Below are 24,575 nucleotides of genomic sequence, written 5' to 3'. Positions count from 1 at the left end.
CTCCAAGTTTGCTATTATACTTCTCACGCTCCTTGACCATACGTTTAAATGTCGACGTGCCTCTAGTCAATCCTTAGACCTCTTCTCAATTCATATCTACATTAAGAGCTCTCATACAGCCCCATTGCTTTAAAAAGCATCTATATGCTGACACTTTCATATCTATAATCTTTAGACCTCACTGCTGAATTTCATATTCATTTTCTTACTACCTATTTAATGTGCAATGAGTGTTTAATAGGAATTTAAACTTAACATGTCAGAAACCAAACTCCTGATTATACCAACCCTCTTCCAAAATGTTTGCCTCTTTCACTGTTTCCCATTCTCTGTAAATGACATAATCATTCACTTGATTGCACAGGCATGAAATTTTGGAGGCATCCTCTTGACTCCTCTTTTTGTCTCACCCCCACACCCAGGTCATCCACAAAAGGTGTCAGCTGTACTTTAAAAATGTCTACTGTATTCAGATTGTTACCATTCTCTTTGGCGGACTTTTTAGAAAATATGTCTTCTTTGTAATTTGCATATAACTTACATAGTAAAGGACATAAATCATAAGCATAGAGCTCAATGGATTTTTAAATATGTATACACTTGTGTAACTACCACCCACATCAAAATATTCTGTCTCTCCATAGCTTAAAATAATACCTGGCACATACAGAGCATTTAATATGCATATGATAAATAATGAATTCAATAATTATAATTCAGTAGATGTTTTATCACTAGTATTTATGGAGTGCTTGTTATGTGCTTTATATACATTGGACTCATTTAATCCTCACAACAACCCTATATGGTTCATACTAGAATTATTCCCACTTAAAGATGGGGAAAGTGATGTTTAGAGAGGTTAAGTACTTGCTCATGGCCAAAGTATTAGAACTGGGATTTGAACACAGCCTGATTCCTGAGTAAATGACCACTAACATTAAAAAGACACAAACATAGAGGTGTTTGTTGCAATGTTAGTCATAATACCTAAAAACTGTGAACTAGTTAAATGTCCAACAGTAGTAAAATGGTTCATTAAGTCATGGCACACCCATCAATATAATATATTCTATTGTCATTTAAAATTATGTTTTCGAAGTTTTGTATCAGGAGAAAATATTTATGTTCTCATATTAAATTTTTAAAATGTAACAGGATATATTGTATTTATAATGCAGTTATTACTGTGTAACCAAAATTTTTATTTCCATCAAAAATTAGTTTTAAAGAAATAGAAATCTCTGTAATGTTAATAGACAGAGATCTACATCATATTTTTTCATAGTAACACAGAACCCAGGTATTTGGATATAGCATATTTTATTTAACTAATGCCCTATTGGACGTTTGCATTGCTCTTAGTTTTTTTTGCTATTGTAAACAGTGCTTCAATGAACTAAACTTGCAGTTCTTAAATTACATATATATATTATATATATTTATATTTTAAAGAATATAAATACCATTTTATTGAAATTAAGTAAATTCAGTGTCAAATGAGTATTATATTTGCTGCCAATTTTTATTAGTTCAATATGTATGTAATAGAATGATTTGGGATTTAGTAATAATAAAAAATAACATATATGCATGTTTTCACATTAATATAAGGAGACTTCTCCTCCTTCTGAAGATATGAAGGAAATTTCACCAGAGGTAGAGCATATACCAGAAATAGAAATTAATATGCCAACTGTTCCACATGTTCCCGAGGTATGTGTTTGTGTTAAAATTATTTTGGAAGGTTTAATTTGGTTCTTAAAGACTTTGTCTTGTAAGTTTTGACATGACTCAGGAAGTCATAACATTTCTCCTATTTTTATATATGACTTCCTTGGAATAGAAAGTCAAAAATATGACAAGGGTAACAGCTATAATTATACTGCTATTGGCAGGTAATATATGGATATGTGAATTAAAGTCTTAATGTAAAATTCATTTTGAGATTAATACAGTTTTTATTCTTAGTACATATTCAGATTTCCATTTATCTATATATTGTCATTTGTCTGTACAAATTGAAGTGGTTGTTTTCTGAGTCTCATACATATTACATATGTGTATATTTAAGTCTCAAATTTACATGCTTTATTATTCAATTGTTCCAGTAATAATGCTATAAAATGTGATCTAAGCAATAATAAATATACCAGTGTGCTTTTATTTCTTCAGGTTTCACAAGAAAGCAGTGTAGATGAGGTAAAAGAAAATACTGAGAAAATGCAGCAAGGAAAAGATGATGTGTCTTTACTATCTGAAGGTCAGCTTGCAGAACAAAGCTTGACATCTTCTGAAGATGAAACAGAAATAACAGAGGACTTGGAACCAGAAGGTGACTTTCTTATTTAAACTAACATTGTTTAGTTAACTCTGTGCTTTGTTTTGTCTGTTAGAGTGTGCATCATGGAACATCTTCATTTAATGGTAGCATCTATTTCACGATACCTGTTTCTTGACAGAAATGATAGAATATAGTTCTATCTGCTTAGTTGTAGTTAGGTGGAATTGTTGTATCTCTTCTTATTTCAGCTTGGAGCTCCGCAATAGAATACAAGTGTTGTTGCTGACCATGTTCCCAATATATGTTTTAAACAGTTTTATTTTCTCTTTGAGTTCAGTATTATTGTCTGCGTTAGTGTAGAGGTCTTGACTTTGATAAAAATTGAAACCCAGCCAAAAATGACCACTTACTGTATTTTTTAAAATCTGGTAAAAGCAAACTAATCTGTAAGAATAGGAATGGGGAGTGGCAGAAAGGAAGAGATTACAGGGGACCTGAGGAGACTTTTTGAGGTGATGGACATGTTCACTATCTTAACCGTGGTGTTGGTTTCACAGAGTTACACTTACGGCAAAACATCTCATTTTAGCCAGGCATGGTGTTGCACACCTGTAGTCTCAGCTACTTGGGAGGCTGAGAAGGGAAGATTACTTGAGCCCAGGACTTCGAGGCTACAGTGTGCTGTGATGGTGCCTGTGAAAAGCCTCTGTACCCCAGCCTGGGTAACATAGCAAGACCCTGTCTCTAAAAATAATTAAAGTGTGTGTGTGTGTGTGTGTGTGTATGTGTGTGTCAAATTTTGCAATTTAATTGTATGTCGCTTGTCTGTCAGTTTTATTTCAATAAAGCAATAAAAATTTTAAAACTCTAAAATAATAAGAATAGCATTGACTTACATAACATTACTGGTCAGACTGTTAAAAAACATCTATTACCCTATGCTTCTCTTTTTAAAAATTTTTTCTTAAATTTCACAATAAGCTGTATTTGTATTGGCATTTCCTTTGCTTCTACCAAAGTTAACCTTGAAATTTTTAGTCTTTTTTTTTTCCCAAAATGTAATGTGTCTGTAAACAAATTTGCTACTAAAAAAGATCTAGATATAATTACCGTGTTTCTTAAGGTTATCTTATGGTGTGTGCTTGTTTCTCTTTATTTTACAAGGTATAAGTAGAATTGGTTTAACTTGTGTAAATGTTACCCTTTTATTTTTTAACAGTTGAAGAGGACATGTCAGCTTCTGACAGTGATGACTGTATTATTCCAGGTCCTATCTCCAAGAATATCAAACAGGTCAGTAACTTGATGCCAACTAGAAATGTTCTGAAATAAGGCTGCCTTTCATTCATAATACATGTGCAGTCTTCATATCTAAAAATCTTAAGGAAAACTGTGTCTGGAAAAACTTTAATGTTTATCATAATCTTAACCAAGTAGTCATCTAGTACAAGAAATTTTTATTTATGGTTTCATTATGTAATGGACTATAACATATAAGTATTATTTTCACAAAGAGTACCTTAAATCTGTACCTACAATAGTTATTTGCTTAAAACTAGCTGACTTCTTGACTCCTTTTCAAGACTAGCATACCAAGATATGTTGAAACAGATTTGAACTTTAAAGAACTTAAAATGTGAGGTGCCCTTTGAAACTATAGTAGTTTGCCTATGTGAATTCATAGACTACTCTTACCTAGACATATCCACTGATAATATATTACAGTTATTTCATTTCTGCCAAAACAAATGAAGGTTTCTTAGAAAGCAATTAATCTTGCACTGGTATACTTTGCTTTTCTTGTAGCACATGGCTGAAAAGTAGTATGTAAATTGAAATTTTGAGAAGAGAATTATATTTTTTAAAATATTTATGGGAGGTATACTATTTACCAGAGCATTTTTTTATTGTAAGAGGGAAAAAGTTTTTATAAAGTAAATGTGAGTAAAAAGCTCTAGCTTTTTCTGTGCATCTACATTAATTTTTCTTGTGATTAATTGTACTTCTTTTGTAGAATTTTTACTTTATTGATAAGAATTGGAATATTTCTTTTAACTCTTCCTTCACACATTCTTAGCTTAGTATCTCTTTAAAACAAAACCACAGACCAGACACAGTGCTTCACACCTATAATCCCAGCACTGGGAGGCCAAGGCGGGAGGATCACATGAGCCCAGGAGTTCAAGGCTGCAGTGAGCTGTGACTGCACCACTGCACTGCAGTCTAGGTGACAGAGTGAGATTCTGTCTCTAAAAAAATAAAGAAATAAAACAAAACAATAGAACAGAACATTTCAGTTGTTGTCACAGATTCCTCCATGGAATCGAGATATCCATTGTTTCTGTGCATGATAAATACAAATAGAACATTTTATCTGTCGAAAGTTTTATTATCATTATTATTTTATATTTATTAATTATAGTAATAGCATCTAATGTGTGAAAACTCCTACTTAGACCTGCAATAGAACCATGTGTATGTTGGCAACGTTGCTAGCATCTCAGTGAAGTGGGTACGTTACTCTTAACTAAGGTATAGTAAACCTTAACAAAGAAGTTTAGCAAAAGAAATAACTATTTCTCTAAAATATTCACATAATTCTGACATACATATGTATTTTTTCTTTGTAATAAACTGGATTTTTTTTCTCATTACTTAAGGGAAAATAATTTGTATTACTTTGCTACAGCCTGATACGGTCTTCACTACCATTCCAAAATTTGATTTCCTATAATGGTTTCAGATGCTATCTCAAATGTGAACGTCATTTAAAGCAAGCAGTTCTTCATGCTTCAGCTCCCATGGGCTTTAAAAAATTCTATTTTCAGCAGCAGTCACTGACCAGCATCCTATGTTTTCTTAGTTTGTTTTGTGTTATTATAAAGGTACACCTGAGGCTGGGTAATTTACAAAGAAAAGTAGTTTATTTGGCTCACAGTTCTGCAGGCTGTACAAGAAGCGTGGCACTGGCATATGCATTTGGTGAGGGCCTCAAGCTGTTTCCACTCAGGGCATCAGGATAAGGGCAGCCAGAGCATATGTAGATCAAATGGCAAGAGAGGAAGCAGGAAAGAGAGAGGCAAGAGTTGCCAGGTTCTTTTTAACAATCAGCTGTCAAGGGAACTAACAGAGTGAGGGCATTAATCTGTTCATGTGGAATTTGCCCCCATGGCCCGAACATCTCCCACTAGACTCCACCTCCCCACACTGCCACACTGCAGATTAAATTTTAACATGACTTTGGTGGAGACGAACAAACCATATTCATACCATAGCATATTGTTAACAGGTGAAATTTAATTTTGGTAAATTGTATACCAAATATAGTAAAATGACATCATCTGAAAGCCTGGGAACAAAACTCGAGCAATCATAGTGGCTAATGATATCACTTGAATGATGGCGTCCCCTGCAAAATTCATGTTGAAACTTAATCCCCGATGCAACATTATTAAGAAATATGGCCTTTAGGAGTTGATTAAGTCGTGAGGACAGAGCTCTCATGAATGGGATTAGCACCCTTATGAAAGGGCTTGATATTGAAGAGAAGTTTTCTTGCTCTTCTGCCATGTGAGAACACAGCATTCCTCCTCTGTAGAGGATGCAGCAACAAGGCACAGTCTTGGAAACAGAGAGCACCCTCAGTAAACACCAAACCTGCTGACACTTTGATCTTGGACTTCCCAGTCTCCAGAACTCTGAGAAATAAATTTCTATTATTCATAAATTACCCAGTCTGTGATACTTTGTTGTAGCAGCACAAATGGACTAAGACAATGAAATACAGGATTTTCTATTGATTTTACCAGTTTTTGTGTGTACTACTTTAGCAAGTCATTTAATATGAATAATAGAACCTTTCTCTTTAAAGATTGCGGAAGTGGTACAAAAAACTTCTGTGTATTCTTTACCTGGATTTGCAAATTTTAAGTTTTTACTCTATTCGTTTTATCATTTCTAGTCTGTTTCCTGTATATGCATATAGTGCACATACTTAGGTATTTACTTATAAACATACATTCTTTCATACATAATTGTTATGAACCATTTGAGTGTTGCAGAAATCGTGCCCCTTTAATTCTAAACACTTCAGGACAGTTACATAATATTGTTATCTAATCTACAGTTTTCATTAGAATTTTGTCAGTTGTCCTAGTAATATCATTTATAGCATCTTATTCATATGGTCCAAGATCCAATCCAGATCACACTTTGCATTTCGTTTTCATGCCTCTTTAGCCTCCATTAATCTGTAATGGTTCTTCAGGCTTTCTTGTAGTCTTTTATAACAGTGACACTCCTTAATACAGGCCATTTACATTGTAACATATTCTTCATTGGATTTGTCTGGTGTTTCCTCAAGATCAGATTCCAGTTATGCATTTTGATAGGAATACAGAAGTGATACTATGTCCTCTTCATTGCGTCATATCAGGAGGCAGAAAATGTCATTTTGCCTAGTTATTGATGGTGTTAACTTTGGTTGTAGTATTGTTTCATAAATCCTTTTGTAAGCTTACAAGTACTTGTGGTTCATTAGTTTTTTCTTTTGTCTTCTCTTTAAGAACTGCTTCTGGTAAAAATCTCAGAACAGTGAAACATAGCTTTCATAGGAAGGAGTGTATTACTGAATGCCTGTTATGTGCTAAGTACATCCTATGTTAATATTTCCTCACAACAGTTCTTCATTTATTAGCATCCATTGTGTGTCAGGCAGGCATACAAGAAGCAGTTCCTTCCCTCAAAGAATTCATAGTCTGTAGGGGAAACACAATTAAAATGTATAGTGGTCTGCACCAGGAGAATGAAATGCATGGGGTGCTATGGGAGCATTCAGAAGGGGTCCCTACGTCAACCTGAGGGGCCTTCCCTTCATCAAGTATGACTTCCTAGAGTCAGTAAAGCCAGTGTTGAAGATGATTAGGAGTTCATGAAGAGGGTGAGAAAATCATAGGCCAAAGGAATGAAAAGCGTGAGAATCTTAGAGAACATAGTGCATGGCTTGTTCTGGAATTCAGAATGGTTTCCGGGTGGGCCAAGCCGTTATGGTATGCTTAGGGAGCCCAGGAGAATAGGCTGAAAAGGTAGGCATAATCCAGAGTATTGAGGCCTCTGAGATTTTTAAGGAATGAGGATAGAAGATCACTCATTCATTAAACAGATATATATGTAGTGAACATTTGTTGTGTTCCTAGCCTTGTTCTAGGGACTGGGAATAGATCCACGAATACAAAAAAATTAAGCTCCTGATCTTAAGGAGTTTGCATGCTTAGATCACATTTTGAAAGATCATGCTGTCAATAATGTAATGTAAAAAATAGATTAGAGGCACAAACTAGTTAAAAAGGAATTAGATAATCCTACTCTATAGTTATCCCCACTTTTTAAAAAATTGCCTCTATTTTTTTTTTTTTTACATCAAAGTTTCTTTTTATTTCCTTTACAACAAAAGACAGACTCAACATGAAAGCACAGTGTCTGTATCACCAATTTCCAGTGCATCCTTGTAGATATACAACTGAGATTGCATATGCTGAATTCCTAACCCCCGTGCCTCACAATGTGGCTGGATTTGGTGATGGAGTCTTTAAAGTTAAAATGGGGTCCTTAGGTTGGGCTCTAATCCAGTTTGACTGAGGCATTTATAAAAAGAGAAATTAGGAGACAGAAACAGAAGGGGGACTATGTGAGGACACAGACCGAAGATGGCCATCAACAAGCCAAGCAGAGAGTCCTCAGGGGAAAGCAGCCTGCCGACGCCTTGCTCTTGGGCTTCTGGCTTCCAGAACTGAGACAATACATTTCTATTTTCTAAGCCACCAAGTCTGTGGTATTTGATTACAGTAGCTCTGGCAAACTAATGAAGTAAGTTACTTGGCTGATGTCACACACTGCAAGTAAATCTGCCACCAGGATCAGTGCCTATATACAAATTCTTTGTGCTATTAAAATTAGCTCCTACCTGCCTGTTGAGAGGGAGAATTGTTCCCTCCGTGTACACAGAGTCATTGGCTATCCTGGAAAAGGGACCCCTCTTAACCCCAAAGACGCTTTAATGGTTTACACTATCAATAGGAGGAGTGCCTGTGTGGCTACCGTCTCTTTTCTTCCTCCCACAGATGCCCTTCCCTGGTCCAGATGCCCCTGGGGATGGGAGAAGGTGCAGCCTACTCCCAAATATTAAATGCTACCTGGGATTGGGGAGGGATAGTGGGACCAAAATGTAGGTCTAGGATGAGCTGGAAAACACCACTAACCTAATCCTTGGGCTTGGTCAGATCCTTAATTAATCTCTTAAGAAGGTATTTCCAAGCTTTGCCTGTCCCCAACACAAGCACCGCCAGAGGACGATGAAGGGCACTGGGGAAGCAGGCAGTCAGGCATCGCTGTACACACCACCTGGTCTCCTGAGGTTTACTTCCTCCCCGACCTGCTCCATCTACAAGGTGCCTCCCTGCTGGTAGCAGCCCGGTTGAGGAGTGTCAACTCAGCTCCCCATCTTCTGTCTTCCCTAGAACTTCACCTTATTCCTTACACCCACTCTGTGGCCTTAAGGAATTTTAGCTCTGTCTTTTCTCTCCGTTGACACCCACCACCTTAGCTCCTATCACTGTGACAACCACGTGACTGGACTTCCTGCTTCTAGCTTTCCAATCCCCTCCTCCCCCTTCCTCCAAATCATTTCCCGAACATCCCCACCTTACCCTGTGCATTTCCCTACAAAAGCCTTTCGATAGCTCCTCTGTGTCGTCAGGATCTCTTGGGGCCAACCGGGCAGCGCCAGCCTCAGTACCCTGGGCTCCCCACTCCGCGCTCTGGAGTCCAGCCCCACTGCACCTGCTGAGGCATCTGGGGTTTCTCCTGCACACTCCTGACCCTAGGTTTTGTCCCTGATGCTCCCTCTCTGAAATATCCCCTGCCACCTCACTGTCTACCTCTGTCGTCGTCTGATCCCCGCTCTTCCTTCTGAACCCTGTTCAGACACTACCTCCCCGGGAAAGCTTTCTGGGAGTTCCTCCCCAGATGCTGCAGCCCCAGTGGTTCCCAAGGAGAGCATGGAACTGGAGGGCAGGGAGGCTGCTTCTGCCATCAGCCACTGTGTGAGTTTCTTATGGCTACAGCGGCAAACTGCAAGTTCAGTGGCTTAAAAAAGCACGAATTTATTATCTCCTGTTCTGCAGGTGGGAAGTCTGATACAGGTTTCACTGAGCCAAAAGTAAGATGTCAGCACAACTACACTCCCTCCAGAGGATCGAGGGCCAAATCTAGCTTCCAGAGGCCTTTTCTAGCTTCCAGAGGCCACCTGCCCTCCTTCACTTGTGGCCCCTTCCTTCACTTTCAAGGCCAGCCACAGAGCCTCTGCATCTCCCTCTGATGCCACCTGCCTCTGCTTCAAAGCTCGTTTCTCTGACTTTGACCTTTTTGCTTCCCTCCTATAATAAGAACCCCTTTATTGGGCCCACCCATGTATTCTAGGATAACCTCCCTGTCTCAAGATCCACAATTGAATCACATCTGCAAAGTAACAGGAAACATAGCCAGTTTCGGCTTAAGATGCTGATGTCTGTGTGGGGCTATTATTCTGCCTAGCACAGCCTCCTTCAAAGCAAGAAGCAGATTTGTACTTGCAGCCATTACCTGGCGCACAGCAAGCAACTAATAGTAAATGACTCAATGAGAAGCTAAGCTCAAAGACTTGCCCTCTGGTGAAACTTTTCCTTCATTTCAGATCTATCTCATTCTGAAAGAGGAGGAGGAGGAGGAGAGGGGGAGGCAGAGGAAAAGGAAAGGAGAAGAAGCAGGAAGGAAAGGAGGAAAAGGAAGAGTAAGGGGAGGAGACAGAGGTAAAGGAGGAAGGAAGGGAAGTGAAAGAAGGAGAAGAAGGGGGAAGAGGAGGAGGGAGAGGAAAGAAAGGGAAAGAGAAGGAAGAGGGAGAAGTAGGGGAAGAGGGACAAGGAAGGAAGAAGAGAAGGAGCGGAGGATGAGCAAAATACAAAAGACACCTCACTGGATTCTTGGAATCTCTAGGGACTATCTATTTTTTCACTTAGTGTTTTGAAAAATCATCCCACCTTCACTCCTCAGCCCATTATATATGACCCCCACATTTCTACCACCACCCCTGACTGAAACTGTTCAGAAGATCCCCCACGATTCCTACACTGGCGACGTTTTGGTCTTCACTTCCTGGATCTCCTCGCTGCATTCATTGTGCATGGTTGATGACTTGGCATTTCTTTAAGCGCTCCATCCCTTTGGCTTTCCTCTACTTTACTCTCTCCTTGCTCTATTCATCCCTTCCTGATGGCATCTTCCAGATTTTTTTTTTTTTTTTTTTTTTGATAGCAAGTCTCCCTCTCCTTCCTAGAATGTAGGTGTTCCTCCAAGTTCTTTATTTGGCACACTGATTCTCGTATTCTACAGGCTGTCCCTGGGTGATAGCATTTATTTCTCTATGTCATGGAATCCCCAATCTATACATCCAGTCCTAGTGCTGCGTGCAGTAGTTTTCTATGCTGTGAACAAATATAGCAGCATACGTTTATTATCTCACAGTGTCCATAGTTCAGGAGTCCAGGCAGGACTTATTTCTCCTCAGGTGCAAATCCAGATATTGCATAAGCTATATTCCCTTCCGGAACCCAGAGTTCTCTTCCAAGCTCACATGGTTGTTTGCAGAATTTAGCTCCCTTCAGCTGTAACACTCAGGCCCATGACTTCCTGCTAATTGTCAACTACATTAGCAGCCGGAAGCTCTCAGCAGCTGGAAGCTCCATAGTTCCCTGCCATGGGCCCTCTCACATGTCCTCTCATGACATGGCAGGTCATTTCTTTAAAGGCAGCAGGGAAGTCATCTCAGTCTGCTTCTACTGCCATAACGAAACACCTGAGACTGGGTAATTTATCAATGACAATATGTAAAGAATCCTTCTCTCTGATGCCAGTGGAATTAGTTTAGGTCTGGCCCACAGTCTTCAATCTTTTAATGGAGACACAAAAACGATCTTTCAAGCTTCTTGAGCATCCCCGCCGCTGGTCAGCACGCCGATGGCCTTGCCGGCCCCGGAGAGGTGCTCCAGGAACTTCCGCAAGGAGCCCTTGCGGGCCCGGGAGTCGTTCGCGTCCATGGCGAGGAGGCCGAGGGGAGTCGCTTGCCTCTATTTTATAACGTCACAAAATTAGCTCTAGAAGTAGTGTCCTAGATAAGTATCATTTATGCCAGTTACAGTGTGAATTCAAATTATCTGATATACTGTGTAAGCAATTTAAGATCATTCAGTTTCTGTTCTTCATGTTACAGAATCTGACAGTTCGTAGTTATTTCTTAGAAATGTTGATCCTTAGAAGGAATCTAACAGATTTCCCAGTACTTCTACATATTACATGGTTATTTCTGTTTTCTTCATGTCTGTGATGTATAATTAATCATAGATTACTTCATTTTGTTTCATTTCATTTACAACATTTATGAGTTTCACTTTGTCAGTATGAAATGCTTGTCCCCTCCTTTCCTTTCCAAAGTGGCATAATTAGTGTTAGCATCTTTTTTAACAGGCTACACAAAGTTTAGTGGCTGGATTAAATCAAGTCATTAACATAATGTGCCACCCAATTTGCCCTATCTCTCTTCGTTTCCCGGACATCAAAGTGCCACATAGCGCAAGTGTAATTGGGCCTTGCTGGCCTGTCAGATTCCGTCAGCCTGACAACTGCTGCTTTTACTAAAAAGCTTCTAGGCATGATAATTAATGGCGAGGGTGGGGGGACAGAAGTCTGAGAAATGTAAAACTTTGGACATTTCTCTATGAATATTTTATTAATTTGAATAATCAGAAGTTAACAGTATAAATTTGATGTATAATACATTGATTAAAAGCCTTGTTTCAGGTCCTCAAAATAGACATCAAAACTGAACATTTGCATCTGCCATGGCATTAAAAAAATTAACAATCTGTCTTTTGCATTATTTCTAATTTTATTCAATACTGCAGCTTTCATTTTTCACAACAAAATGTATCGCCATGAACTCACAGCTGTCTTAAAATGTGCCCACAGGTGAGAATGGGAAATTACAGACTGAAAGACAATGGACTTTTCTGTGCAGTCCATATTTACATCATTCTCTTTCTCTGTTCCTACTCAGCAGTTTTGTAAAAACTGCCATATTCAATTGGACTAAATTGCAATTCTACCTGGAAACTAGGTTCTCTGAACAATAAGCTGGCATTCCCAGGTGATTACAATAATGATATTCAGCAAAATATGTTTAAAACTTTGAAAGGCACAATGCAAAAAGCACTTCACTAGCTTTAGAATTCACATATGAAAAATTATTAAATCACTTAGGAATCAAATATGATATCAGTGGATAAAATAAGCCACTCTCAATGTTTTACATGTGGAAGCTTAAGCTAGATAGAAAGTAGGTTTTAAAATATATTTTACTTGGCTGGGCACAGTGGCTCACGCCTGTAATCCCAGCACTTTGGGAGGGTGAGTTGGGCAGATTACTTGAGGTCAGGAGTTCCAGACCAGCCCAACCCACATGGTAAATCCCTATCTCTACTAAAACTACAAAAATTAGCCGGGTGTGTTGGCAGGCACCTGTAATTCCAGCTACTTGAGAAGTGAGGCAGGAGAATCCTTGAGTCTGGGAGGCAGAGGTTGCAGTGAGCCGAGATGGTACCACAGCACTCCCGCCTGGGCAACAGAGCAAGACTCTGTCTCAAAAATAAATAAATAAAAATAAAATATATTTTATATAAAACCAGAAATGTTGACATACTCTCCTGGTAGAAATTGCTTTTAAAACTATTTTTTATGCTTTGCAATTTAACTAACTCTTACTAACATACCATCAACATTTTTCCATGACAGCATACTCTATTTCTTTCAACATACCCATAATATTTCATTATATGGCTGTACTATATTTATTTAAATAAGCCCCTTTTGATGGACCCTTAAGTTTCTATCATTTTTTGCTAATACAAATATTTCTGCTTAAAATGAACATTGTTATACATAACAATGTTTGAAAATTCATGTTTTCTCCTATTTGACACTATCCATTAGATTAGCCAAACTAATGGATAAATTATGCCTCAGTGATGATTTCATTTAAAAAGAAATAAATGGGGCCAGATGTGGTGGCTGACACCTGTAATCCTAACACTTTAGGAAGTCCAAGGCAAGAGGATTGTTTTGGGACAGGAGTTCAGGACCAGCCTGGGCAATGTAGCAAGATCCCCATCTCTACAAAAACAACTTCTTTACATTAGCCAAGCCTGGTGACACATGCCTGTAGTCCTAGCTACTCTGAAGGCTGAGGTTAGAGGATCACTTGAGCCCAGGAGTTCAGGGCTGCAGTAAGCTGTGATCATACCACTGCACTCCAACCTGTGTGACAGAGGAGAACCTGTCTCTGCAACACACACACACACACAAAAGAAAAACAAAAAGGTCTATACATATATTTTTATTTGTGCATACAGACATGACCTTTAGCTTTATGTAAGCAAAGAAAATGTCTGGGAAGATGTACATCACACAGCATTAGCAGTGAATATTTCTAGGGCAGGAGTCAGCAAACAATGACCCATGTGCCAAATCCAGCCCTCCACTGTTATTGAAACCCAGCCACTCATTCGTTTACATATTATCTATTGCTGCTTTCACTCTACAAGAGCAAAGTTGAATACCATATAGCCTGCAATGCCAAAAACATTTGTATTCATCCTTTTACAGAAAAAAAAAAATTGCCAACTCGTGAGTTAGATGGTAGAATGAAACAAGGAACTTCTATATTTGACATTTGGTAATTTTTATTGTTGGATTATTTTTAATGGTGAGCTTGGATTGACTCAAAAAAGGAAGTAGTTAGCTAATTCTGTACTAAAATGTTGAATAATAGCAAAATAACAGTTTAACATGAATATTGTGGAAGCTTTCTATAAAGATGTTAGAAGTCTCCATCGGTGGAAGATGAATCTTTTTTGGTTTAGAGCAATATTTCTCAAAGTGTGATCCCCAGAGCTCAACATCAGCATCTGCATCACCTGAGAATTTGTAAGAGATGCAAATCCTTGGCCCCACCGGAGACCTAATGAATTAGAAGTTCTATGGAGTCCACCAATCTGTGTTTTATCAAATGATTCTGGGGTATGCTAAAGTGCAAGAACCATAGCTTTAGAAAAAAGCAGTACTTTTCACCCTTGGCTGCACATTAGAATCATCTGGGGAGCATTGTTAAATGCCAGGGCCCAAGCTCCACCCGGATAAATTAAGTCAGAAGTTTGTTTATAGCTCCCCTGGTGATTCTAGTGTGCAGCCAAAATCGAGAGCCACCATACTACAACATCTGTTCTCAATGATGGTGAAAGGAGAGTAGCAGATCAAAATCACCTGAAATTGAGGGTGATTTTTAAAATTCTCCTTGCTTCACATTGCTGCCATAGTAAACCACAGTTAATGATGGAAATGTGTCATGTCCCTCAGGTTTGTATCTATTTATACACACACACACACCATTTTTATGGTGATAAAATAATACCAATTTATAATTATTTGGCATAATTATATTGAGATTAATTTGATACTAGGGTAGGAAAAAATAATCCAAGTCACTGCATGGACATAGTAATTTATAGGGCATATAAGGACACCGTGACAATGTTCTAAAAGTAAGCACTGTTTTGATCCCCATCACTGAAGTTTGCAACATTTACCTTATTTGTTTAATATAGTACATTTTAACAGAACATGTTAGAAAAGATAGATTACTGCCACTGATGACAATTGGGTGGTTTTCTTTTGTTTGTTAAAAACCTTATTGCCTTAACAGTTTGAGATTCTGGAGACATCACCTTTCTATGTATTTATTTCCCCTAAAAAGTTATTGTTTAAAACAATCAAAATGCTTTAACCAGAACTCGTATGAAGAGTGGATTTGATGCACAATGTAAGAGGAAGCTTTGGAGCCTAGTGTGAGGAACTCAAGGGGACTTTTTTGAGTCTTTGAGATGATGTCTCTGCCCATGCCCAGCCTGAAGAAGGGAACTTGTAAGAATCACCATTAATTAATATGCATTCCTACCCTACTTACATATGGCTCTGTCAATACCAGTGGTTGAGTCTGATTGTTTTAACCAACTGTTTTGAGCTTGTCTTAGAGCTCACCCCAATTAAAATTTGTACTCTTCAAGAGCATTGATGTAGATCTTGGCCTTCTAGTTCCATTTTGTCTCTGTTGTTTTGTTACAAAGTAACAAGTTCTACATACTGTGGCTCCTACAGGTAGGCTTTATTTGTATCTATGTACACACACACACACACACACACACACAATTTTTATAAATATAAAATATATAAAATACTCCAATTTATAGTTATCTGGAGATTAATTTGATAATCCTTTATGGTTGAAATTCTCTTACCTATTACCCAGCAATTCTGCTCCTAAGGGAATCATGCATGTATACAAGAAAGCATAAAAGGATATTCAATGCAACATTGTTTGTAATAGCAAAAAAATTGTAAACAATGTAATTGTTCATCAGTAGGTAAATAAATGTACTGTAGATTATATATGCAATATAAATAGGATTCTATACAACAGTTAATATGAATAATTGGATTTGAAAAATAAATATGAATAAATCTCAAAAATATAGTATTGAGTATAAAAAAACAGAAATTGCAGAATGATTAACAAGAGTATGATACCACTAATATAAAACCAAAAAACAGAAAACAATACTGTATGTTATTTATAGATATACACATATGTAGTAGGAAATATAAAGGCATGTTTGGGAATGATACAACCAGCTTCAAGATAGTGGTAACCGTGGGGGAATGAGGAGGGGAGGGCAAGCGATTTGGCAGCTGGTAGCTTTACCTGTATCTGAAATATTTTATTTCTTCAACAACAATAAAAAGACTTCTTCAACAACAATAAAAAGACTTAAATCAGCTATCGAAAAATGGTAACATCTGTTTGAGATGGCTGACTACTTGAATATACCAAATTATTTTCTCTACTTTCTCATGTTTGAAATGTTTTATAATAAAAAGTTAAAGAAATGCCTATTCAGTGCAGAAACTTGGAATGCAATTAAGCTCACCTGTAATCTCACCATAACTAGATTTAAATATAACTGACTGAAACAAGTCGCAAGGCCTTTATCATGGGCCATTCTCAATTATGCAGTACTGTGTTTAAGGCTTGTCAGGTTGAATTAGTTTTCAGAAGCCCAACAATTCAACTCCAGGGTGGCTGCTGTGAGGGCTGAAACCAGAGGAAAAATTCCGCACAATCCTGTGAAGTAGGACGTGAAAATTTTAAGCACGCCAATAATAAGCCTAAGTAAACACTTTAGATCACATAGAAAAATATGATCCAAAATATGAATTATCATCAGTCAGGAAGCAATAGTGGAATTGAGCCAAAATCACAAGAGCTATAATTTATTTTTTTAGAGTAATATGAGCTGTCATCACATTTCTAGATCATTTAATCACATAATATATAGTGTCCATCTATACAGACAACTAAAAATAAGTTGCATGCAGTTCTTATTTGAATGACTTCTGTTCACCACAATAAAAAAAATTTTTTTTTTTTTTTGAGAGACATGGTCTCTCTCTGTCACCCAGGGTGGAGTGCAGTAGCACAGTCTCGGCTCACGGAAACCTCTGACTCCCATGTTCAAGAGATTCTCGTGCCTCAGCCTCCGAGTAGCTGGGATTACAGGCACCCACCACCACGCCTGACTAATTTTTGTATTTTTAGTAGAGATGGGGTTTCACCACGTTGGCCAGGCTGGTCTTGAACTCATGGGCTCGAGTGATCCACTTGCCTCGGCCTCCCAAAGTGCTGGGATTACAAGCGTGAGCCACCACAGCCAGCCCACAATCAAAATTTACAAATGTTCTTTTTACATGGTGATACTGACATCTTGCTGACTGAGGACGCTAATAGAGTAATTGGTGAACAAGAAAAAAAGAACTGAGAAGAAGCATCTTACCTGGTAACAAAAGTTCATACATGTAGAGGGGAAACAAAACAGGAAAAGTCTAAAGCCTGTGCTGTCTGGCCAATTTCCTGTATCAAAGGATGCTGATAGCCTGCAGAGGAATGACCCGTTATGTTGCTCTAGTAATTCTGAACAACCATTATTATTCATCTCTTTAAAAGCCTTTGCTTCAATTACTGTCATTTGAATCAGTATATTATTTAGGACCTCTTCCAATTCACCTGAGTGAAACTTTTCCCCATTTTCTTATGATGAAAAATTTCAAACATGCAGAAAAGTAGAAATAATAGTACCCTACCACTTAGATTCAACAATATTCAGCTGTCTTGCAATAGTCTTATTTCATTAAAATCTAGAAGAACAAGAGTTCTATATATTTGTCAGCAGTTAATAATAACCACTCCCCAAAACATAGAGGCACACAACATCCTTTATATTTTAGGTGGAGTCTCGCTCTGTCGCCCAGGCTGGAGTGCAGTGGCACGATCTCAGCTCACTGCAACCTCCTCCTCCCAGGTTCAAGTGATTCTCCTGCCCCAGCCTCCCAAGTACCAGGCGCGTACCCCCATGCCCAGCTGATTTTTTGTATTTTTAATAGAGACGGGGTTTCATCGTATTAGTCAGGATGGTCTTGATGTCCTGACCTCGTGATCTGCCTGCCTTGGCCTCCCAAAGTGCTGGGACTATAGGCGCGAGTCACCGCGCCCAGCCGTAATAAATATTTTTTAAATGAGAAGGCAATAATACCTGCAGCTTCACATAGTTCTGGCAATAAATAAAATATATTCTAGGCTGGGCACTGTGACTCACACCTGTGATCCTGGCACTTTGAGTGGTCCAGGTGAGAGGATTGCTTCAGGCCGGGAGTTTGAGACCAGTCCAGATAACATAGTGAAACCCCATCTCTACAAAAAAAACTAAAAATTATCTGGATATGTTGACTTGCTCCTCTAGTCCCAGCTACTCAGGGGACTGAGATGGGAGGATCACTCGAGCTTGGGAGATTGAGACTGCAGTGAGTCGTCATCTTGCCACTGAACTTCAGCCTGGACAACAAAGCAAGACCCTGAAGAAAAATAAAAGATATTCTGAATATATAAAAGATATATAGTCTCCACTATTTCATTAAATATTTATTGAGAGCCTATGTTGGGGAGGATGTGAAGTAGCAAAAAATGAGTAAGATATTGGTCCTGCCCTCCTGAAACCCAGAGTCTATAGAGAGAGGCAAATATGTGAACGGTTCCATGTAGTACAATGTGATGGAGAAGGGCAGTGAGGGTCCAGAGGAGGAAATAACCAACTCGTTCCTGGAGATCAGTATTGCTGCCATAAAGGAGAGGATGTGTGGTTCAGGGCCTCACAAGAGTAGAATTTTGATGGAAAAGATTTCACACAATAAATAACAGATGCAAAAACTGAGCAATATAAAACAGCACACCGCGAGTTTAAAGGAGTGGCTAGAGTGTAAGGCAATAGGAAGACTTTTCAGATGGAAAGATGATATTTGATTGGTTTTTAGGAAGAGAATTCTGCTACAATAAGGAGAATGGTTGGGACTGCAGACCAGAGATTAGAGATGAGTGCCTCACCTCTCTCTTGTCATGAGAGTAGATCCACTTGTTTATTGTGTACTACATAATGCAGTGAGCAATCTAATAGTCCCTACCGTCACTGAGCTTACAGTCTCATAACGCTCATCAATCGGCTACCAGTTCGCTCTCAAATCTCTTATGTCAGTTCCTTCTATTTTCTCCCTCCTTGTTCTGTCAGATTTCTACCTTCTAATAACTAGGAAGCTATTGTATTAGTTACCCCCATGGGAACTTAGCATTTTCTCTTAAGATAAAAAATAGAAAAGAAACAACATCTTATTTTTCTTTATATCCCCAACAGTTAAAACAATGTCTGAAATATCATATGCTTTCAACAATTCAGTGAATAATTGATTTTTTTTTTTTTTTTTGAGACAGGGTCTCACTCTGTCACCCAGGCTAGAGTGCATAGAGTGCAGTGGCTCGATCATGGCTCACTACAGCCTCAACCTTTCAGGCTCAAGCGATCCTCCCACCTCAGCCTCCCAGGTAGCTGGGACCACAGGCACATGCCACTCCAAGGCCTGGCCAGTTTGTGTGTGTGTGTGTGTGTGTGTGTGTGGTTTTTGTTTTGTTTTTTGGAGAGACATGTTTTTGCCGTATTGCTCAGGCTGGTTTCCAACTCCTGGGCTCCTGGGCTGAAACGATCTGCCCCCCTCAGCCTCCCAAAATGCTGGGATTTATAAGCATGAGCCACTGCACCTGGCCAATTGTGGATATTTAGAAAGTATAATGAGCAGGAATGGGTGACCTTTAGGATATAGTGGGTGTGAAAAAAATGGAAAGGCAAGGATGCTGCTATGTCTCCTGGTTGTAGGGGACTAGGTGGATGGTGATGTCATCAGCTGAGGTAGGAAATAACACAGGATGAATAGGATTGGGGGAGAGGAGCGAGAATGAGTTCATTTCTGACATGTTGAGATAAAGTTTTCTATTATGCATTTAATGTGCTTCTTAATCTTAAGATTTTTTTATTTATATATATATATATATTTTTTTTTTTTTTTTTTTTTTGAGACGGAGTCTCGCACTGTCGCCCAGGCTGGAATGCAGTGGCACAGTGATGCAATCTCAGCTCACGGCAACTTCTGCCTCCCGGGTTCCAGCCATTCTCCTGCCTCAGCCTCCCAGGTAGCTGGGACTACAGGCACCCACCACCACGCCCGGCTAATTTTTTGTAATTTTAGTGGAAATGGGGTTTCACTATGTTGGCCAGGCTGGTCTCAAAACTCCTGACCTCGTGATCTGCCCGCCTCAGCCTCCCAAAGTGCTGGGATTACAGGCATGAGCCACTGCGCCTGGCCAGTCTTCAGATCTTTATATAAAATCTGGTTGAACTTTTTAATCAGAGGGGCTTGAACACAACCAGAATTGTTCCAGTGTTGAAAAATAAATTGTCTAGCTTCGTTTGTCAAAATTTATGTTTGGAAAAATTATTTATTTAGAGCTTACTTTCTTAGGTAAAAGCTGCTTAAAATTTACCCCTTTTTGGATTTATTCCAAGTTGATTCATGTAGCATTAAATGAATGAAGAAACAGTAACTGATCATTTCTGCCAGGTGTATTGGTCAGAGAATTAAAAAGGACATTTGATCGAAGTAATGGCAGTAGTGTAGAGATACACAAATAAATATAAAAAATTGACCAAACATAAGATGGACATCATGAAAAGAATTTTAAAGTTCTTGACTTTTTTGATAATACAGTGAGTTTTCTTTTTTGTTGTTTTGGTGTTTGGGGTTTTGTTATTTTGTTTTTGTGTTTTGGCTGGGATCCAAGTGAATACTTTTATCTAGGATTGTATTTTAAACTTTAAAGAGTTGCATGTAGTCTTATTTGACAGCCTAAATTGGTTCTTACAACAATGCAAGTTTTCATATGGGGATTGTATAGCTAATATATTATTAATAAAATAACCACTTAGATAAATTTGATTCCCCTGCTATTTACAAGTTCGTTTACTTCTTTATCAGGTTCTGTGATAAACAATTTTAAATTCCTATTTTCACAGAGTAGAAATAAGTATGTATACCACTTTTTTCTTTTTGTGGCTATTTTCCTTTAATTCTTTTGTGCAGAAACATAAATGTTTTATAAGATGTTATTGCTATAATAATTCTAAGTTTGTCAAATTCCAACTTACGTAGAAGAATTAACTATACAGTATGCTGCACTTAGACCAGAATTATAAAATATATGTATTACAGTATTTTCACAACCGTAATACATTTTAAGAAAAAATATATCATTTAAAATATTTTCTTTACCATGTAGTCTTCAACGAGCAGAGAAGGGGTTTTCTGAAGTGAGATTAGACAATAGAGCCAACTTCATTTTTTATGCACGTGAACGGAGAGGGCTTGAGGTTATTAGTTGAAACCGAGTAACCTTTCCAGGCTTTCATCTCTTTCTTTTCAAATTTGAATATGAAAAGCATATTCAAGTCAAAGACCATCACTTTAATGACATTTGGCAGTCATTTGATTTATTAGGTTTTAGAAAAAATTTTCCTTTAAATATTTCATCATACTATGCTAATCCTAGTAATATTGCCAGCTGCAGCCTTGTACCTGTATTAGTGGAGACAGAATGGTGTGGAATTTTCTCTGTCATCCTAGTAAAATTTCCATGAATCTACTGAATAATAAAATAACCTTATTGAAATATTCAGATTTCGGTTTTTAGTTAAAGTGTCTTAGAATACATAATAAAAGAAAATGTCTTTTGAAAGAAGGGGGTAAAATTACTTCATCAAATATTGAGGGGGTTTGACAGCAATGAAAATTGTTCTTTATGGTAATATTTTTACAATAGGATACTTATACTTTTCAATTTGATTAATTATATGCTTTGAAATATCTAAGTAACCACTATGGTGAATTTACACACTGATTTACATTTAACAATGAATTCCTAAAAGCTGATCATAAAAACAGGTCTTATTTTCAGGTTTTTCTAATTATTATTTGAAGTTATATAATTTATAGCATGTCCCTAAATTTAGTAAAATAGGATTTTGATACTAAAAGACAAACTTTAAATTGTAAAAAACAGATTTAACTGAGGGGCTATCTTGGAGTGTGATACAATTTCTAATCCTAGTCTATTAATTATTTGAAATCATTAATCAAGGAAACATTTGTAATTCCCATGTTAATGTCTATAACACCAAAATCTATTAAGCAAGGATTAAAGTGAAAATTAAATAAACACCATTTTAGTTGTTAATTTTGTAAAAATAAAATTAAAAATAAATTGTGAAAAAATGTTCAAATTAGACATAAAATTGTTTCTTTTGCTTGAAAATGTATTATTTCTTGAACAAAATATATTATGGCAGAATATGAGAGAATGAACTGTAGTTTCTGCTCTAGTTAATATTGATTCATATAGCTACACGTATTAGCATAATACCTATAAAGTGTTCAACAGGCTTTGATCTCTGAATAACTGAAACTTTCTCAGGTACTGTAGATTAAGTAAAAGCAGTGATAAACACGTACTTCATTACATAGTTTGAAACAAGGACAACTTGTCATTCTGAAAGCAATCGGAGATGAAGATCTCATAATCTTCACTCCTGATAGACTACTAGTGGGGTATTTATAGCCTCAAATGTAAATTAGGAGACTATTGCCATGACACTGTTAACTTCAAACCCTGGGGCATTAGAATCTCATTCTCGCTGTCTGTCGTGAATAATCTATCATGTGTAACATACAGTAGTGTACATTGCATTCAAGAAAAGAAGCCCATTGGCCTTCGTGTTTTATTTAAAATTGATAGTGGAAAGTAATAGTGGATCTTTTTGTTCAATTATTTTATTTCTTTTTGTTCTGTTTTGTTTTTGCTCTTTAAACAGCCATCAGAAAAAATTCGGATTGAGATCATAGCTCTAAGCCTTAATGATTCTCAAGTAACCATGGATGACACTATCCAACGGCTGTTCGTTGAGTGTCGATTCTACAGTCTTCCTGCTGAAGAGACACCCGTGTCACTTCCAAAACCCAAGAGTGGGCAGTGGGTCTACTATAACTATAGCAATGGTATGTATGATTCATTTGTAATATAGACTTTTATGTTTGTCTTTTTTATTTATGAAAGAAGCAGAAAGAACAGAGAGAAAGTTTATTTCTCTAATGTTCACATAAATTCATGGAAGTCTTGTCAGAATTGATTAATAAAAGTCAAACCAGTAGCATAAAGATTAAGAAAATAAAGTTGGGCCAGGCACAGTGGCTCACACCTGTAATCCTAGCACTTTGGAAGACCAAGATGGGTGGATCGCTTGAGCTCTGGAGTTCCAGACCAGCCTGGGCTACATGGCGAAACCTCGTCTCTACAAAAAAAAAAAAAAAAAAAAAATACAAAAATTAGCCGGGCATGGTGTTGCACACCTATAGTCCCAGCTACTCAGGAGGCTGAGGCAGGAGGATTGCTTGAGCCTGGGAGGGTGAGCCTGCAGTGAGCTATGATCTTGCCACTGCACTCTTGCTTGAGTGACAAAGTGAGACCCTGTGTCAAAAAAGAAAAGAAAAGAAAGTTGAGGTAATACCAAAGTTAAGAGAAAACAAAACAATGTGAAAAAATATTTCTAAGATGGTCCTGCTATGTAATAGTTCAATTGAAAAATGTCAGCTGGGTCTATAATTAGGAATTTAATTTAAATATATGATATTTCAAAGAAATATCTTTCAGAGAAGTAGTTTTTTTAATCATATGATTCAAAGCTTTCAATGTCCTGTTTTTTGTCTACCTTTCTGATCAATGTCATCACTTGGATGTTTTTACAATACGTGTGTATATCTCTCTCAGTGTCTAGATGTTCAAGATTTTAATTGAGTGAAGCGTAAGTTCTTACTACACCTTTCATCATATAGCACACGCATCCATTCATAGCAGCAGGCAGGTTTTCTGTCTTAGGGCTTGATCTAGCAGCCAATTGACATGTAAGTTTACCGGACCAGCACAGACCCAACAGGTACCCTATAAATTCTGAGATCAATCAACTTTATTGTGTGATTGTTAGTATATAATTGGAGAGAAATAGAAAATATTATCAGGCTACCATGACCCTAAGCTAAAACAGCTTAGTATGTTCTCCTAGAGCTCTACATTAAAACAAACCATAAAAATGGAGTGTCGTGCTATTTTTAGCAAAATAGGCCATCTCATGCTAGTTCATCACTATTTTTTCCTTACTAATCTTAGAAATTGCATTTTAATCAACAGTATAACCATGCTGTTGTATCAGCAGGATTACAAATGCTCATGATTACCTTTTTTTTTTTCCCCATCTGGCAGTTTTAGAAATATGTTCATTCCTCAAGACAGTAGTCTTAAGTATCCAGAGATGTGGCCTAGTGGTCTAGTCCTCCCTCTATCCCCAATTTTTACTATTATGTGAACTAAGGCAAGATGTTTAAATTTCATGATTCCTTGGTTTCTTATTTGAAAAGTAAGGTGCTTTCTAAGATCCAGTCCAGCTTAAATTCTACAATAACAGGTGTGTTAAGAAATCACATGTGAAGTAAGTAGTGTGGACAGGACAAGAATCTGATTCCTCCTTCATTTCATGCACTTAATATAAAGAAAACATTTCCAAAAGTATTTTCTCAGGCTTCCTGGAAATCCTCAATTGCAGAGTACCAGAAAAGA

At 37.6% G+C, this 24,575-nt stretch overlaps 1 protein-coding gene across 5 annotated transcripts in view; it reads left to right on the top strand.

Moving 5' to 3' along the window:
* The window catches only part of RPGRIP1L (RPGRIP1 like), a 104,888-nt gene that overhangs the window by 62,719 nt on the left and 17,594 nt on the right, over nt 1-24,575 (top strand). For all 5 annotated transcript variants that reach the window (XM_033218418.1, XM_033218417.1, XM_033218415.1 and 2 more), the window contains 4 exons: nt 1,615-1,716; nt 2,176-2,335; nt 3,504-3,577; nt 22,780-22,963. In XM_033218418.1, the coding sequence (XP_033074309.1) occupies nt 1,615-1,716; nt 2,176-2,335; nt 3,504-3,577; nt 22,780-22,963 (520 nt within the window). The remainder of the gene's footprint in view (nt 1-1,614; nt 1,717-2,175; nt 2,336-3,503; nt 3,578-22,779; nt 22,964-24,575) is intronic.

Source organism: Trachypithecus francoisi, unplaced genomic scaffold (assembly GCF_009764315.1).
Source record: "Trachypithecus francoisi isolate TF-2019V2 unplaced genomic scaffold, Tfra_2.0 Lachesis_group10, whole genome shotgun sequence".
Taxonomy (NCBI): domain Eukaryota; kingdom Metazoa; phylum Chordata; class Mammalia; order Primates; family Cercopithecidae; genus Trachypithecus; species Trachypithecus francoisi.
This window is presented reverse-complemented; position numbering and strand designations above follow the sequence as displayed.